This window comes from Perissodus microlepis, chromosome 6 (assembly GCF_051167445.1).
Source record: "Perissodus microlepis isolate ML-2025 ecotype Zambia chromosome 6, ASM5116744v1, whole genome shotgun sequence".
In the NCBI taxonomy this organism is placed as follows: domain Eukaryota; kingdom Metazoa; phylum Chordata; class Actinopteri; order Cichliformes; family Cichlidae; genus Perissodus; species Perissodus microlepis.
The window spans coordinates 152078-170707 of NC_140466.1; the positions used below are offsets into that span (position 1 = coordinate 152078).

Below are 18630 nucleotides of genomic sequence, written 5' to 3' on the forward strand. Positions count from 1 at the left end.
TCATTTGAAAGCCTGATGCTTAACCTCGTCCACCCCAGCTGTGAAACTCAGAAACCAGTCTTACTTGTTATCATCTATCATCCACCTGGGCCTTACACAGAGTTTCTGTCTGATTTCTCAGACTTTATATCTGATTCAGTTCTGAGCTCAGATAAAATAATTATTGTGGGTGATTTTAACATCCATGTAGATGCTAAAAATGACAGCCTCAACATGGCATTTAATCTGTTATTAGACTCAATTGGCTTCTCTCCAAATGTAAAAGAACCCACCCACCACTTTAATCACACTCTAGATCTTGTGTTAACATATGGCATAGAAACTGAACATTTAACAGTGTTTCCTGAAAACCCTCTCCTGTCTGATCATTTCCTGATGACATTTACATTTACAATAATTGATTACACAGCGGTGGAGAGTAGATTTTATCAAAGTAGACGTCTTTCTGAAAGCGCTGTAACTAAGTTTAAGAATATAATCCACCCACTGTTATCATCTTCAATGCCCTGTACCAACACAGAGCAGAGCAGCTATCTGAACGCTACTCCAACAGAGGTCGATTATCTTGTTAATAATTTCACCTCCTCACTACGTACGACTCTGGATACTGTAGCTCCAGTGAAAACTAAGGTCTCTAATCAGAAGTACCTGACTCCGTGGTATAATTCTCAAACACGTACCCTAAAGCAGATGACTCGTAAGCTGGAGAGGAAATGGCGTGTCACAAAATTAGAAGATCATCATTTAGCCTGGAGAAATAGTTTGTTGCTTTATAAGAAAGGCCTCCGCAAAGCCAGAACATCTTACTATTCATCACTGATTGAAGAAAATAAGAACAACCCCAGGTTTCTCTTCAGCTCTGTAGCCAGACTGACAAACAGTCAGAGCTCTGTTGAGCCAACCATCCCTTTAACGTTAACTAGTAATGACTTCATGAACTTCTTCACAAATAACATTTTAATCATTAGAGGAAAAATTACCAGTAATCATCCCACAGATGTAATATTATCTACAGCTACTCTTAGTACCATTGATGTTAAGTTAGACTCTTTTTCTCCAATTGATCTTTCTGAGTTAACTTCAATAATTACTTCCTCCAAACCATCAACGTGTCTTTTAGACCCCATTCCTACAAAACTGCTCAAAGAAGTCCTGCCATTAATTAATGCTTCGATCTTAAATATGATCAACCTATCTCTAATGGTCGGCTATGTACCACAGGCCTTCAAGCTGGCTGTAGTTAAACCTTTACTCAAAAAGCATCTCTAGACCCAGCAGTCTTAGCTAATTATAGGCCAATCTCCAACCTTCCTTTCATATCAAACATCCTTGAAAGAGTAGTTGTCAAACAGCTAACAGATCATCTGCAGAGGAATGGTTTATTTGAAGAGTTTCAGTCAGGTTTCAGAGCTCATCACAGCACAGAAACAGCTTTAGTGAAGGTTACAAATGATCTTCTTACGGCCTCTGACAGTGGACTCATCTCTGTGCTTGTCCTGCTAGACCTCAGTGCAGCGTTCGATACTGTTGACCATAATATCCTATTAGAGCGATTAGAACATGCTGTAGGTATTACAGGTACTGCACTGCAGTGGTTTGTATCATATCTATCTAATAGACTCCAATTTGTGCATGTAAATGGAGAGTCCTCTTCACACACTGAGGTTAATTATGGAGTTCCACAGGGTTCAGTGCTAGGACCAATTCTGTGTACATTATACATGCTTCCTGCTGACTTTCTGCTTCTTAATTCAGATCAAACTGAGGTTATTGTACTCGGCCCTGACAATCTTAGAAATATGGTATCTAAGCAGATTCTTACTCTGGATGGCATTACCTTGGCCTCCAGTAACACTGTGAGGAACCTTGGAGTCATTTTTGACCAGGACATGTCCTTCAACGCACATATTAAACAAATATGTAAGACTGCTTTCTTCCATTTGTGCAACATCTCTAAAGTTAGAAATATCCTGTCTCAGAGTGACGCTGAAAAACTAGCTCATGCATTTATTACTTCCAGGCTGGACGACTGTAATTCATTATTATCAGGAAGTCCTAAAAACTCCCTGAAAAGCCTTCAGCTAATCCAAAATGCTGCAGCAAGAGTCCTGACAGGGACTAGAAAGAGAGAGCATATTTCTCCTGTTTTGGCTTCCTGTTAAATCCAGAATTCAAAATCCTGCTCCTCACATACAAGGTCTTAAATAATCAGGCCCCATCTTATCTTAATGACCTTGTAGTACCATATCACCCTATTAGAGCACTTCGCTCTCACACTGCAGGCCTACTTGTTGTTCCTAGAGTATTTAAAAGTAGAATGGGAGGCAGAGCCTTCAGTTTTCAGGCCCCTCTTCTGTGGAACCAGCTTCCAGTTTGGATTCAGGAGACAGACACTATCTCTACTTTCAAGATTAGGCTTCAAACTTTCCTTTTTGCTAAAGCATATAGTTAGGGCTGGACCAGGTGACCCTGGATCCTCCCTTAGTTATGCTGCAATAGACGTAGGCTGCCGGGGGATTCCCATGATGCACTGGGTGTTTCTTCTTCACTCACTATGTGTTAATAGACCTCTCTGCATCCACAGCATGTCTTTATCCTGTCTTCCTTCTCTCACCCCAACAGCAGATGGCCCCGCCCCTCCCTGAGCCTGGTTCTGCCGGAGGTTTCTTCCTGTTAACCCTCCTGTTATGTTGCAGGTCAAATTGACCCAGAACAGAAGAGATTTCACATGTCATCTGCATGACTACAGAAAACGAAAAAAAATCAAAATTATAAAAGAAAATTGCAAAATAATCAATGCCAGTGTTTCTGACACTTTTGGATGAGTAAATTTGCCCTGGGTCAAATTAACCCAGGAGCATAATTGGTGTTCCTGGAAACCAACATAACAGGAGAGTTAAAAGGGAGTTTTTCCTTCCCACTGTCGCCAAAGTGCTGCTCATAGGGGGGTCATATGATTGTTGGGTTGTATCTATTATTGTAGGCTCTACTGTACAATATAAAGCGCCTTGAGGCGACTGCTGTTGTGATTTGGTGCTGTGTAAATAAAATTGAATTGAACTGAATTGAACAAAGCCTCATTTCTGTTGTTTAATACCAAAGAAAATTAAAATTAAAATGATACCAAATTGCAAAACGCTGTCTAATAAAACCTCTATAACTTGACTCCACTTCACTTCATGTTGATTCATGGTTTTCTTCAGTTTTTAATCCACTGCAGATATTTTAAGGTTCTCTGCTATAAAAATCCAGGCCAGGAAAATCTCCATAATGTTTTTCTGTTTTATTCTCAGTTACTTTGACACAAAGGCATTTGCTGTGATGCTCACACAGTACTGATAAATGATCAGAATTATAATATTTCTGACTGAGGAAAAACTGAATTGAATCGAATCGGGACCTTGTGAATCAGAATCGAATGGATTATAGAAATCAGCGATACCCAACCTTAGTGAGCAGCCTAGGCCCGACAGAGGTGGATGTAGCTGTGGGTAATAAAAAAAGATGAAAAGAACGATTGATAGTGTTTTCATTAAGGCCTGATCCGTCTGAAACTCATAGCCAGTGCTCTGACACAGAGCCATGGATTGCTCAGCTTATGTCTAACACCAGATAATCAGATAATGAGCCACATACGATGGACTCCGAGCCAGATCCCACTGAGAGTAAAAGGACGAACGTGTATACTTTTGGAAAAGAGTGGCTTGACCAGTTTCCCTGGCTAAGATTCAGTGAAGCTGATAACATGATGCACTGCATTTACTGTTGCGAGTGTGGAGAGACCGTGGCCGGCAATACTGCATTTGTGACTGCTTCTAATAAATTTCAAAGTGAAACGCTGAAAAAGCACAGTGTATCCAGAGAACACATAAGCTGCGATAAACGCCCAGTGTCTCCTCACTGCCTTTCAGTAGCAAACAGGTCGTCAGGAGGCCGACATGATGATGAAGTTTAACATTGGCACTCTTTAGCAATACTGTAGGCAAAGCACTTTAAGCACAAGCACCTTTTCAGGAACTTATCCTTCTTGCAGAAATGTGCTCCAAATAAAGAACTTTGTGTTGACAAGATTGATAGTTAATCATTTACAAATCAATATTGTCTGTATGGACAGCAGTTGGAACATGTAAAAAGGCGGGGTTAAGTGATGCGGTTGAAAAACTTGGGCGCACCTAACTTTTGTGCTGGTGCACATAAGAAAACAAGTTAGTGTAACCAGTGTAACCACGGCAACAAGTTAGTCTAGAGCCCTGTACTTTATTCAAAAGTTAGAATTTCTTAAAAAACCAAAATAAAAGTAAGATCATCCGTCCAGTGCAGCGGTCTAAACAGACACTGACCAGTCATCTCTCCAGGGTTTACCTGGGGACTGAAACCTCACCTAGGACAGGTATCCTGGTCGCATGAACCACCTAAACTGACTCCTTTCAATGTGGAGGACCTCTGAAGCTGACCCCAGAAGCTCATTTCTGCTTCATGTTTTTCTGTGTTTTATCCTCAGTTACTTTGAACCAAGGGCATCTGCTGTGATGCTCACACCTCTGATGAAGTGTCAGCTTTCTTTTTATAGATATAAAAATATGGATATGTACTGATAAATGATCAGAATTATGATATTTCTGACTGTGTGAGGCAAAACTTCACAGATTCAAATAAAATCAAATCGATTCTAGAAATCAGTGACGATACCCAGCCCTACTCAGGATGCTGTGGAGGTGGCAGACGAATGTCCCAGGCCTGCCTGCCATGTTACCCTCAGCTGATCGAGGAACTTTCCAACCTTCCCTTCAGGATTCACTGTGACTGTGTGCATGGAAGAACAGCAGACAGGGCACTCATCCAAGCATGTCAGGTACTCAAAGACAAGTCCTGTTCCCGCGAACAGGTACAGAACCAGGAAGGGACGAGTGGAAGTGAACTCAGGTGAGCCGGTACATCTCACGCTCGTCCCCAAAACCAGTTTACGCAGCCTGAGAGCAGCCTGCCAAGACCTCGGCCATCGTGTGCTGCCTGAACCACGAGAAGCTGGAGTCCAACTGTATCCAGATGGAAAATGGACTCCAGTCTTTTTACAGCACGCCTCTTTCACTTTTTTCTGGCATTCACACTCCGATGGATGCGTCAGAGAGCAACTTAGTATCTTGGAAGGATAATTGGCACGCAGCCTGGAGCAGCCAGGGATCGGACCACCAACCTTGGATTAGTAGATGACCTGCGCTACCTCCCCCACCTTAGAGCACCCTCCTTCCCCAAGGGTGATGGGGATAAGGAACATTCCCAGTTTACGCAGCCCAACATCAGCCTGCCAACGCATCAAACTACAACTGCTGCCCGAACCAAGAGACGCCAGAGTCCGAGCGAGCCGCCGGATCAGAACTCACTGAACTTTTTTTTTTAGATTCCCTGACGCCTTCTTTCATCTCGGCCGGTGCAGAAACAGTAACACAGCTGCCAGCTGATGGTATCTATGGAGACAAACTAATACAATGGGTGTGACATCATGCACAGGTGAGACACAACAGGAAGTCTAATCAATATCCTCTATACCAATGAGCAATCAATAACAATGCAACAGAAACCTGAAACACACTGAGACAGGTGAGAGACAGACAGGTGTGATGTGTGGGGCGCAGGTGAGCTGTGGAGCAGGCGTACGGAGAGTCAGGAAGGTCATACTAACGTGGGCCGTGCGGCAGAGACACCACAGCAAAGATGCTGTCGCAGGCTGCAGGTGAAGAGGAGAAACACTGTGAGGAAGGGAGAGGAGGAAGAGGAGTGGTGACATCATCCTGCAGAGAGGAGGCGCGATGCTGGAGGCGAGGAGAGGAGGTACGATAGTAGAGGAGAGCGAGATGGTGGGGAGGAGCACGAGGAGAGGAGGCGCGATGCTGGAGGTGAGCACGAGGAGAGGAGGCGCGATGCTGGAGGCGAGTGCGAGGAAAGGAGGCGCGATGGTGGAGGCGAGAGCGAGGAGAGGAGGTACGATAGTAGAGGAGAGCGCGATCATGGAGGCGAGATGGTGGGGAGGAGCACGAGGAGAGGAGGCGCGATGCTGGAGGTGAGCGCGAGGAGAGGAGGCGCGATGCTGGAGGTGAGCGCGAGGAGAGGAGGCGCGATGGTGGAGGTGAGCGCGAGGAGAGGAGGCGCGATGCTGGAGGCGAGTGCGAGGAGAGGAGGTACGATAGTAGAGGAGAGCGCGATCATGGAGGCGAGATGGTGGGGAGGAGCACGAGGAGAGGAGGCGCGATGCTGGAGGTGAGCGCGAGGAGAGGAGGCGCGATGCTGGAGGTGAGCGCGAGGAGAGGAGGCGCGATGCTGGAGGCGAGTGCGAGGAAAGGAGGCGCGATGGTGGAGGCGAGAGCGAGGAGAGGAGGTACGATAGTAGAGGAGAGCGCGATCATGGAGGCGAGATGGTGGGGAGGAGCACGAGGAGAGGAGGCGCGATGCTGGAGGTGAGCGCGAGGAGAGGAGGCGCGATGCTGGAGGCGAGTGCGAGGAAAGGAGGCGCGATGGTGGAGGTGAGCACAAGGAGAGGAGGCGCGATGCTGGAGGTGAGCGCGAGGAAAGGAGGCGCGATGCTGGAGGCAAGTGCAAGGAGAGGAGGCGCGATGGTGGAGGCGAGAGCGAGGAGAGGAGGTACGATAGTAGAGGAGAGCGCGATGGTGGAGGCGAGATGGTGGGGAGGAGCACGAGGAGAGGAGGCGCGATGGTAGAGGCGAGTGCGAGGAGAGGAAGCGAGATGCTGGAGGCGAGTGCAAGGAGAGGAGGCGAGATGGTCGGGAGGAGCACGAGGAGAGGAGGCACAATGCTGGAGGTGAGCGCGAGGAGAGGAGGCGCGATGCTGGAGGCGAGTGCGAGGAAAGGAGGTACGATAGTAGAGGAGAGTGCGAGGAAAGGAGGTGCGATGGTAGAGGCGAGCGCGAGGAGAGGAGGCGAGATGGTGGGGAGGAGCACGAGGAGAGGAGGCGCGATGCTGGAGGTGAGCGCGAGGAGAGGAGGCGCGATGCTGGAGGCGAGTGCGAGGAAAGGAGGCGCGATGGTGGAGAGGAGCACAAGGAGAGGATGCGCGATGCTGGAGGTGAGCGCGAGGAAAGGAGGCGCGATGGTGGAGGCGAGAGCGAGGAGAGGAGGTACGATAGTAGAGGAGAGCGCGATCATGGAGGCGAGATGGTGGGGAGGAGCACGAGGAGAGGAGGCGCGATGCTGGAGGTGAGCGCGAGGAGAGGAGGCGCGATGCTGGAGGCGAGTGCGAGGAAAGGAGGCGCGATGGTGGAGGTGAGCACAAGGAGAGGAGGCGCGATGGTGGAGGCGAGTGCGAGGAAAGGAGGCGCGATGGTGGAGGTGAGCGCGAGGAAAGGAGGCGCGATGGTGGAGGCGAGTGCGAGGAAAGGAGGCGCGATGGTGGAGGCGAGTGCGAGGAAAGGAGGCGCGATGGTGGAGAGGAGCGCGAGGAAAGGAGGCGCGATGGTGGAGAGGAGCACAAGGAGAGGAGGCGCGATGGTGGAGGCGAGTGCGAGGAAAGGAGGCGCGATGCTGGAGGTGAGCGCGAGGAAAGGAGGCGCGATGGTGGAGGCGAGTGCGAGGAAAGGAGGCGCGATGGTGGAGGCGAGTGCGAGGAAAGGAGGCGCGATGGTGGAGGCGAGTGCGAGGAAAGGAGGCGCGATGGTGGAGAGGAGCACAAGGAGAGGAGGCGCGATGCTGGAGGTGAGCGCGAGGAAAGGAGGCGCGATGGTGGAGGCGAGTGCGAGGAAAGGAGGCGCGATGGTGGAGAGGAGCACAAGGAGAGGAGGCGCGATGCTGGAGGCGAGTGCGAGGAGAGGAGGCGCGATGGTGGAGGCGAGAGCGAGGAGAGGAGGTACGATAGTAGAGGAGAGCGCGATCATGGAGGCGAGATGGTGGGGAGGAGCACGAGGAGAGGAGGCGCGATGCTGGAGGTGAGCGCGAGGAGAGGAGGCGCGATGCTGGAGGCGAGTGCGAGGAAAGGAGGCGCGATGGTGGAGGTGAGCACAAGGAGAGGAGGCGCGATGCTGGAGGTGAGCGCGAGGAAAGGAGGCGCGATGCTGGAGGCGAGAGCGAGGAGAGGAGGTACGATAGTAGAGGAGAGCGCGATGGTGGAGGCGAGATGGTGGGGAGGAGCACGAGGAGAGGAGGCGCGATGGTAGAGGCGAGTGCGAGGAGAGGAAGCGAGATGCTGGAGGCGAGTGCAAGGAGAGGAGGCGAGATGGTCGGGAGGAGCACGAGGAGAGGAGGCACAATGCTGGAGGTGAGCGCGAGGAGAGGAGGCGCGATGCTGTAGGCGAGTGCGAGGAAAGGAGGCGCGATGGTGGAGGCGAGAGCGAGGAGAGGAGGTACGATAGTAGAGGAGAGCGCGATCATGGAGGCGAGATGGTGGGGAGGAGCACGAGGAGAGGAGGCGCGATGCTGGAGGTGAGCGCGAGGAGAGGAGGCGCGATGCTGGAGGCGAGTGCGAGGAAAGGAGGCGCGATGGTGGAGGTGAGCACAAGGAGAGGAGGCGCGATGCTGGAGGTGAGCGCGAGGAAAGGAGGCGCGATGGTGGAGGCGAGTGCAAGGAAAGGAGGCGCGATGGTGGAGAGGAGCACAAGGAGAGGAGGCGCGATGGTGGAGGCAAGAGCGAGGAGAGGAGGTACGATAGTAGAGGAGAGCGCGATGGTGGAGGCGAGATGGTGGGGAGGAGCACGAGGAGAGGAGGCGCGATGGTAGAGGCGAGTGCGAGGAGAGGAAGCGAGATGCTGGAGGCGAGTGCGAGGAAAGGAGGTACGATAGTAGAGGCGAGCGCGAGGAGAGGAGGCGAGATGGTGGGGAGGAGCGTGAGGAAAGGAGGGGCAATAGTAGAGAAGAGCGCGAGGAGAGGAGGCGCGATGGTGGGGAGGAGCACGAGGAAAGGAGGCGCAATAGTAGAGAAGAGCGCGAGGAGAGGAGGCGAGATGGTGGGGAGGAGCACGAGGAGAGGAGGCGCGATGGTAGAGGCGAGTGCGAGGAGAGGAAGCGAGATGCTGGAGGCGAGTGCAAGGAGAGGAGGCGAGATGGTGGGGAGGAGCACGAGGAAAGGAGGCGCAATAGTAGAGGCGAGCATAAGGAGACGCGCGGAGAACGTCCTGAAGCGCAGCACGAGGGCGGGGCGCAGGTTGTCGCCGCCTCGTTCAGACTAAGAGGCTTACTTTGTGTCTGATTGGTCCTGCTGCTGCCGTGACCTGTTAGGGCCTCACAGGTGGACAGCAAACAGGAAGCCACAGTTCCAACCCAAAGACAGCCAATAGGGTTGGGTGGACACATGTGCGTTCAATAATATCAGTGGGCAGGCTCAGTGTCAGTGTGAGTGGGCGGGTCTTACTGGAGTGGAATGGGCTGCTGGGTCCTTGCGGCGAGTCGAACACGCTGCCCACATCTGTGGAGCTGGAGGCAGCGGAGGCGGCGGAGGCAGGGGGCGGGGTCAGGGGGGTACGGGGAGAGTTGGGGGCAGAGGCCGGCGTCCCCTCGGACTCGCTGTCCGGGATGCGGCTGTAGCTGATCTTCCTGGGCTCGTTCTGGAGCGGCGTCGGATGTCTCATGGTGCCCGGTCGGGCCGAAGTGGGTCGGATCCCCGGAGACTTCAGAGGATAGGTGTACTTCTTCGCCTGCAGCAGGTGAGCTGATTAGTGTCATACACGTCACACGCAATGCAACACGTAACATGACAAGGTGCCGCCACGCTTGTACTTACAAATCGAGGAGCCGATCGGAGCTGGCGAGGTTCGATCTCCAGAGACTTGTGGAAGAGATAATCACTGAAGTCCTTCTCCGACAGGTCGCCCATTGGGTTCAGGTTCTCAAAGAACTTCTGCTCCACAAAGACAAAACAAATACACGTCAACAACAAAATACCACGCTCCAACCGCTGCTCCAACCGCACTTCATTGGCTTCCTGTTAAATCCAGAATTCTCACATACAAGGTCTTAAATAATCAGGCCCCATCTTATCTTAATGACCTTGTAGTACCATATCACCCTATTAGAGCACTTCGCTCTCGCTCTGCAGGCCTACTTGTTGTTCCTAGAGTATTTAAAAGTAGAATGGGAGGCAGAGCCTTCAGTTTTCAGGCCCCTCTTCTGTGGAACCAGCTTCCAGTTTGGATTCAGGAGACAGACACTATCTCTACTTTCAAGATTAGGCTTCAAACTTTCCTGTTTGCTAAAGCATATAGTTAGGGCTGGACCAGGTGACCCTGATTCCTCCCTTAGTTATGCTGCAACAGGCGTAGGCTGCTGGGGATTCCCATGATGCATTGAGTTTTTCCTTTCCAGTCACCTTTCTCACTCACTATGTGTTACTAGACCTCTCTGCATCCACAGCATGTCTTTATCCTGTCTTCCTTCTCTCACCCCAACCAATCACAGCAGATGGCCCCGCCCCTCCCTGAGCCTGGTTCTGCTGGAGGTTTCTTCCTGTTAAAAGGGAGTTTTTCCTTCCCACTGTTGCCAAAGTGTGTGTGTGTGTGTGTGTGTGAACAGAAGGTGAGGGGGTGTGTCCTCACTCTGATGTCACCCTCCACCCGCAGACAGTACGGCTGGTTCTGGTACTGCTGGATCTCTCCGGTGATCTCGGCCACTTTCCGTCTCTTGCTGAAGTTGATCAGATCTTTGCCGTGTCTGTGCAGGAAGTCGGGGTTTCCCTCCTCCGTTTTCAGGATGTTGGTCAGGTAGATTCCTGTCACACACACACATGCAGTTATTTGACCTTCGAGCTGCATAGTTATCCATTAGAGATCGGTGAGAATTGAATCATTGATAAATTGATTGACTGATAATACTACTAATCCCGAGGGAAATCATACCAAAGAAGGGGACGCAGGGGGGGTTGATGGAGCGCAGTTTAGCCAGGTACTTCTTGTAGTGGTCCTCGCTGAGCTCATGAGCGTCCTCCAGGATTTTTCTCTGACGACTCGGAATTTGCTGCAACCATAAACCGACATTTCTTCTTCTTCAAACACACGATGACGCTCACATTCTCTGTCAGCAGATTAAACTCAGATCCTTCTGATGTCAGTGACGTTCGTGGTCATTATTACCTCAAAGGTGTGATCCAGTCTGTACACGGGTGCAGAGTTCATGGCGCTGACGACCTCTAGGACGCCATTGAAGTTGTTGAGCTCCTGAAACACCTGCAGGATTTCGATGATCCGGGAAAAGACAGCGACGCGTTCCTCCAGGTTCTCCGTCTCTACGATACACCTGCAGAGAAAGTACAGCTGACATCAGCCTGACGTACTTGTGGAGTTTAGTTACCGCACACTAGACCCCGCCCATGCCAAAGTAAGGCTTACTTTTCAAACCACAGGGTGAGGTTGGTGGTGTGTCGGATCATCCGTAACAGGTTGGGCGAGTGGATCTCTTTGTCCTCTTTGGTCCAGACGCTGCCGACCAGCTCAGACGGTTGCACCGCCCTGCAGGTGGAGGTCGGTGGTTAGATAACAGTGGGACAGGTGCCAGACTGGTGCAAGACAGGCGCAGGGCGGCATGTTACCTGTAAAAGTCGGACTCGAGCAGGGTGAGCTGGCGGGCGATTTCGATGGGGTGCAGGGTCATAAGGTCGAAGTGCTCAGTGTCTCCGGGTTTGCAGATGTGCCATTCGATGGGAGGAGGGGAATTCTGGAAGGTGATGCTGTGACTGGGCACGCTCACCTGGACCTGCTTCTTCCTCTGGATGATCTTGGTGATTGACTCCACCCACTTCTTCATCGCCTTACCTGCGACATATGACATAATTTCCTTGCTACAGCTGTTACACATTTGCACTGACTACAAGCTCTTGTGTCTTCATATTCAATTTTATCTTGTAAGAAAAGAATAGCTGACCTTTTTAAAACTCGGATTTTTGAAAAATCATTATCGTCTGTGCTGCACCTTTCTGAACACCTGTATGTACCTTTGACTGAAGCAATGAAGTCCTCCATCTCGCTCAGAAGGAGAGGGTCTCTCTCAAAATCATAGAAGTGATGTTCGACCCAATGGCGACAAACATTCAACACTCTGCAGGAGGACGAGGAGGACGACGACATTACTAAATTAAAGTCACATCGTTTCCGATTTATTCCAAACTCGAGCAGAGTGTAAACAAAACTCAGAGAACGGGTGTGAGCAGGTGTCTCTTGTAGCAGAAGCGCTTCCTACCTGAGCTGAACAGGTTGGACAAACTCTTTCCGGAAGCGTTTGAGTTCAGCGCTGGGTGGCTGTTCTCCTCCCTCCGTCTGATTGGCGTCCGCCGGCTTTGGCTCCGGGATCTCAAACCTGAAAACATCAACATCACAGAGCTGAGAGCAGAAGCACACCTGTTGAGATCCACAGGTGTGCTTCTGCTGCGACCTCCCCACAGTCTACAAGGGGGCAGGAATATCGTCAAATTTCAGCCCATTGGAAGATGGTTTCCATTCCCAAAATGGAGAAAACTGGAACCATTAACAGAAGACCTCTGCTCCTCCTCCTCTGCCCTGCTCCTCACACTTTATTTGCTCCGATTGTCTGTGAAGGTTCTCAGTCCTCCAGGTCATCGTCGTCTAGGCAGCTCAGAAAGAAGAGCATCTGGACTTCTTTGGGGTTTTTTTTAAGATTTAATTTAATTATTACATTTTAAAAACAAAAGCGCTTACAGAATAATTATGGCACAAAGTAAATATCTACAACTCGTTACAATACGGTAAGTTATTGTGACTGCAGGAACACACTTAGGTGTATATTCTTGTATCCCAAGGATAATGTCATCTGGACTTCTTTAAGTTCCTTGAAGATGTTTCATCCCAGAAGCTTCTTCAGTTCTGAAACCAGAAGGTGGAATCCCAGATTTAAGCCCTCTGGGAGTGTCTCCCAAGAGGGTCCTGGACCCCCTATTGAACCTCCCCTAATCACACGAGGATCCAGGTCATCGTAGACCCCCAACCCCTGTGAGGTGGTATCAGGTGAACCCGCTGTGAAACCTAGCCCCACCCTATCATGTGACTTACTGAGGTCAGATGGCCCAGGAAGTGAGTGGGCGTTAAGGCATCTGGGAAGGATCTCAGACTGGATTATAGATGGCAGACAGTTGGTGTGGTAAGCCCCGCCCTCTGTTCAAAGATGGTCGTACACAGTGGACATAGATGCTGATCAGGCAGATGATCAATAGGGGGTCCAGGACCCTCTTGGGGGACACTCCCATAGGGCTTAAATGTGGGACTCCACCATCTGGTCTCAGAACTGAAGACGCTTCTAGGATGAAACATCTTCAAGGAACTTAAACAAGTCCAGACGCTTTTCTGTCCGAGCTCCTTCAATGCGCTCCGATTGGTTCTCCAGACTCATATGAAATTGCGTGTAAACAATATGTGTTGCTAGGCAACCAGAGACAAGCTGAGGTGTAAACATGAGCCAGTCTGCTGTATATATGGTTCTATTTGTTTAAATGATAAACCCAATAACACACGAGACGACGGGGTTTTAATGAAACCGCTGTGTGAGAGCAGGCGTTCTGATTGGTCACTGTGCCTGGCAGGTAAGCTCACCTCTCTATGAGCAGGTCCAGCAGCTCCCGAGGTTTGCAGAATGATCTGTAGGTGGTCAGAAAAGTCCGGACGAAGTTTGGATCTGAAGGAAAAAACACGAGCTGATCAGTGAGGGATCAGATCAATCAGCCTCGAGGGCCGGTGTCCTGCAGCTTTTAGATCTCACCCTGGGTCGACACACCTGAATCACACGATTAGTTCATTAGCAGGCCTCTGGAGTCTAAAACCTGCAGGACACCGGCACAGTCGGTGCCCACATCGCCCCCAAGTCTCACCTCGCTGCCACGTTGAAACTCAAGCTACAGGTCAAGAAGCTAAAACAGCAGCAGTACGACATCTCACCTGTGTGACATCACGCCTCACCTGCGTACATGTGGAAGGTGAGTCTCTCGATCAGCTTCAGGACAGTCCCCGCCTTGATGATGGGAATGCCGGACTTGGACTGGACGTTCTCCTCGAACACAACGTTCTCCTCGGAGTCGGGCTCGGCGAAGCGGTACACCTCGGCGCCCGGGAGTCTCATCTGCTCCTCCTTCTCCTCCTGCAGCATGGCGGTGTCCAGCATGCGCTCCAGCGTGCTGCGGTACTGCAGCGAGATCAGCGCCGCCATCCAGCCGTTCTTCTCCTCTGCAGACTTGGCGGCGAACACCACACTGTTGCCGTCTTTCAGGATGATCTCGAAGGCGTGGCGGTACTCGCCCTCCTTGTCATCTTTGTCGTTGATCTGAACTTTGCGCATGAAGAACTTTTCTTTGAGGCGGTACTCCGCGGTAGAACTGGCACCAGGCAGCCGCGGCGGGCCATGATTAGACTTGCAGCAGATCATCAGGCCGTCGAACAGGAAGATGTGGCGTTCGTGTTTGGCGCCGACGCGGGTCAAGGTACCCTCCATGATGAACTCATTGCAGCACTGGCCGATGTCCTTTCCCTCCCAGCCGTCGATGTTCTTTTGGATCTCGTTCATCTTCTTGATGGCGAGGTGCTTACCCTTCATCTGGTGGCAGTAGAAACGGCACGCCGACTCGCTGCACGCCGCCACACAGGAGCGAGAATATGTAGAAGAAGAAGAAGAGTTAGTGAGGAGGATGGAGAGAGCAGGGCTCGCAAAATCGCTAGCCCCGGGACGTCGGGCTAGCGATTTTTCCAGTCGGGCTACCAAATCTATCTCTGCCCTGCCCGTCGGGCTGTCATAGGAAGGAAAAATATATGTCAATGCTTTTGCATTCTTTCGGAAATGTAGCTGGGTAATTATGTCATTGGCATCGGTGAGCCACTGTCAATATGTGACATGTTGAAATCGCGTTTGAATTTGCGCTTGTTTTTTTGCTTTCACTTTGCAATCGCGCGAACTGTGTATAGAGAGCGACAGCACTGATTGGTGAGTGATGATAATTTGCACACCAATAGACTATGTGCACGTTAGCATATGCTACTTCCGGTGCGGAAACTCCTGTGGGGAGCTTTGTTTCCGGTGTCCTATTCGCGCCCTGTTTACGGTCCAAAACAAGTTAAGCAAATGAATGAATCAAGCAGCGATTTACATTTCTATAGATGTCTCGGGCATTTACCCAATATATCTGTAAATGATGTTCATCGACTTGTCGATATTTTTCCCCTGCGCCTCAGAGCAAAAGAGAAAAGGGATTCAAATGTTATATTTCTCAGCTGTCCCTCGTTTATCGCGGGTGTTACGTTCTAAAAATAACCAGCGATAGGTGAAATCAAGTAGCCAATTTTATTTTTTGACGGTGCAAAACGTTTCGTGGACATCGTGGACATACAGCACTGCACTTCAGAGTCACACTGCTAGCATCGATGCAGCGATTCTGTACTGTACAGGAGAGACGTCACGGAGGAGATCGTCTGCAGCGATCAGGACGCAGGACACAATGTGACGTAAAAAAAAGCATGCAAACTTGCACTAAAAAAATCCGCGAAACAGCGAGGTGAAAGGTGAACCGCGTTATAGCGAGGGACCGCTGTAATTTTGAAGGTAAGTCACATCATTCATTTTTTGTGTGGCTTTTTTCACGGTTTGTTAACATGCTGTGTAGGTGTGTACTTGACTAGATGATCTCGACATAACGGGGAAACATCTGGTTTGACTATTCTTCACCTGTAGTTTGAATGCTGAACATTTGCCTGTTTAAATCATAAGACCAGTCACTATACAGAGATGTGCTTCTGAATGCGGACGATGTGTCTTCTGCTGCAGTGATGCAGTTCTGCTTGTGTTGAGTGATGTAAACAACTGATCGATCTAAACTCTTTAAACGTCAAAATTGATCATTAGATTTTTTATGACACAACAGCGGTGAGTGTTCCCACCTCCTGCTCTTTGTAACTTAACGCGATCTTTCCGTTTTCGAGTTTTGGACATGGTTTTGGAGTGTATCTTCGCAGTAGCGATTGACTGCAAAGTAAAGCTACCGGAAATGTACAACCCCACATCCGGTCTCAAACCAGGAAGTTAGCATTGTCTCGTGCACATAGTCAATTCCTCTGACATCGTCTTATCAATCGTTATCTTTTTTATTTATTAATCCTTTATTTATCCAGGTAAAAAATCTCATTGAGATTAAAAATCTCATTTCCAAGAGAGACCTGGCATCATGGCAACAAAAGTCACATACCACATAGGTATATAACATTTAAAACAAATACAATATCCCATACAAACATGTGTAAAATATACAATAACAGATCAAATTAAGAGTACATTAAAAACAATCACACTGAGTAAAAGAGCTGTTCTCTCGTTCCAGCTTACTATGCAAACATGACAAGTGGAATCTCCCGCAGCTTAAACATGTGAGAGGTTGATCGCGCAGAGAATCGCTGAGCGTTATGTGAGTGTGTGTGTAAAAGCAGCAGGATATATATTTTAGTTCTGCTGAGCCAAATACGACAGGTCAGGGTGAAGAAGTGACAGCCAAAGAAAAGCTTACCACAAAACGGAAAAGTTATGACAAATCAGACTATAAGGCAAAAAGAAAGTGCAGCTTTATGGTTTCATGGACAAAAGAATTTCTGTGGCTGCAACATGACGAGCTAAATAACCAGGGCTGCACATAAGTGGTCCGCAGGTGCGCATTCGCTGTCAAAATAAAAAACGTGCACAAGATAAGAAGTTGCAACGCGTGTTTGCGTACATAAGATTTTCAGGAGGAGGACAGACATTTGTTTAGAACTCTTAAAGATGTCGAAGAAGCTCCTTTAAGCAATTACTTTGGTTTTCCTCCACCTCCAAAGAAATGTCAGAAGGAGTCCAAACCACAAGAGAAGCACGTATTCTCGGAAAAGTGTTTGCAGGAGGTGAGCTGGCTTCAAACAAATGATGAACGCACAGAGATGTGGTGCAGAATGTGCCGTGAAAATCCCACTCTAGCGGACAAAAACACTGCCTTTTATATGGACGCAAACGCGCGCTGCAACTTCTTATCTGGTGCGCGTCTTTTATTTTGACAGCGAATGCGCACATGCGGACCACTTATGTGCACCCGTGTAAATAACATAATGTTCTGCCGGGTGTGTTTTCCCTCGATTTCTGAGTCGACAAGCGCCTTTGTTACTGGGACCAGTAATTTTAAGAAAGGCCCCCATTAGAACCCATGAGAAATGCAAGAAATGCATTATTGCTCAGTCTGCAATATCTTTCCCAGAACAAACACCAATTGCAAATAACATACTAAAAATAAACCTGAAAATCTGTTTAGAACAGCTACTATGTTGCAAAGAGTGAACTACCACTGGCAAAATTTCGCAGTCTTTGCAAACTCCAAAAAGCAAACGGCCTCGATCTTGGTTCCACTTGCCTCTTACCCGTGACTTCAGTGGAAATTTCAGATTCAGGATCTGACACAGACTGATTCATGTCCTACACAGTTCTTACAAGTTCATAGAAATTTCTGTTCAATTAGAACCAAGTATTTGAGTTGATGATTGTAATTTAATACAATGTTGTAATTTCTTTCAACAATTTTTTGATTAATGTTTTGTTTCCGTTACAATATTATACTTTAATGTATAATATTGTAACGGAAACAAAACATCAATCAAAAAATTCCTCTCTTTTTTATTCGGGCTACTTAAATTTATTTTGGGCTACCGAAAACTGAAGAGTCCCTGCCCGAAGGGCTACCAGGGATTTTGAAATTTTGCAAGCCCTGGGGAGCCAGAGGGGGCGGGTCTCTGTGTGATTTCAGTGAGAAACACATTTAAGGAAATCACGGGACTTTCACAATAAAAGCAGCAGCTGTATAGCAGCTCTTGACGTTATGAGCTGAGGTCAGAGTTACACGTTTCACTTCCTGTCAGCTGCTGCTTTCTTCCTGTGCGTCACACAGACATACGTGATCAACATTTTTGATCAGCTACAGATCGCTAAATTATTGGAAGTTAGTTCACTGCTAACAGAGCTGCTCACTCATCATTGGGTTTCTAGACGCGCGTGTGACGTCAGGGTGAGTGCCGATTGGCTGAGGAGGTCAGGCTTTGTACAAACCAGCAAAGCTGCAGCGACAACAGGAAGTGAGGTCACAGCAGGCCGACTCGGACCTCAGCTGGGACAAACCGCCACGCTGCGACAGAGACATCCTCATTAATGAGCACGTGTATTATCAATGGCAGTACTGGGTTCTGATCAACGTGTGAAAAACACCAATGTGATGTCATCAGGGTGTGAACCCTGCAGGCGTGAGGAAGCAGCGCTGATCAGACGCATTGACGGCCCTGCAGGTCTGATCGATTGGACGACCTGAGAGCGGACGGACTGCTGCTTTATTCGCTGAGCCTGTTGTTCCTGCGAGCTGCTCACTAATCACATTATAACTTAAGCCCCCGAGGTATGTGGAGGCGGGGCTTCACCGGGCTGCACCGGGCTGCACCAGCACCTCGACCACATTTACTTCCCTCACCCAGGGCCTGCCTCCAACACCAGGCGTTTACCTACTGATATTTATCTGCCCCTACCAGTGACCATCAGTATAACTCTGAACCCATCGGCCGGCACCGACCTTCATTATTGGCTTTTGTGCATCTCTACCCTGCGTCACCCTCTCTACCCCACGCCATCCACCTGCCTCCATCCACCTGCCTT

The 18630-nt window shown here is 49.4% G+C and overlaps 1 protein-coding gene across 3 annotated transcripts in view; it reads right to left on the reverse strand.

Annotated features, from left to right (window-relative positions):
* Positions 1–18630, reverse strand: part of sos1 (son of sevenless homolog 1 (Drosophila)) — a 35084-nt gene that overhangs the window by 3293 nt on the left and 13161 nt on the right. For 2 of the 3 annotated variants that reach the window (XM_084930115.1, XM_084930113.1), the window contains exons 10-21: positions 13896–14557; positions 13533–13614; positions 12169–12285; positions 11924–12027; positions 11522–11744; positions 11322–11441; positions 11067–11229; positions 10833–10950; positions 10533–10705; positions 9722–9838; positions 9353–9635; positions 5681–5725 (exon numbers count right to left, since the gene is read on the reverse strand). In XM_084930115.1, coding sequence (XP_084786241.1) covers positions 5681–5725; positions 9353–9635; positions 9722–9838; positions 10533–10705; positions 10833–10950; positions 11067–11229; positions 11322–11441; positions 11522–11744; positions 11924–12027; positions 12169–12285; positions 13533–13614; positions 13896–14557 — 2207 coding nt within the window. The remainder of the gene's footprint in view (positions 1–5680; positions 5726–9352; positions 9636–9721; positions 9839–10532; positions 10706–10832; positions 10951–11066; positions 11230–11321; positions 11442–11521; positions 11745–11923; positions 12028–12168; positions 12286–13532; positions 13615–13895; positions 14558–18630) is intronic. The other variant, XM_084930114.1, reaches the window with a different exon arrangement.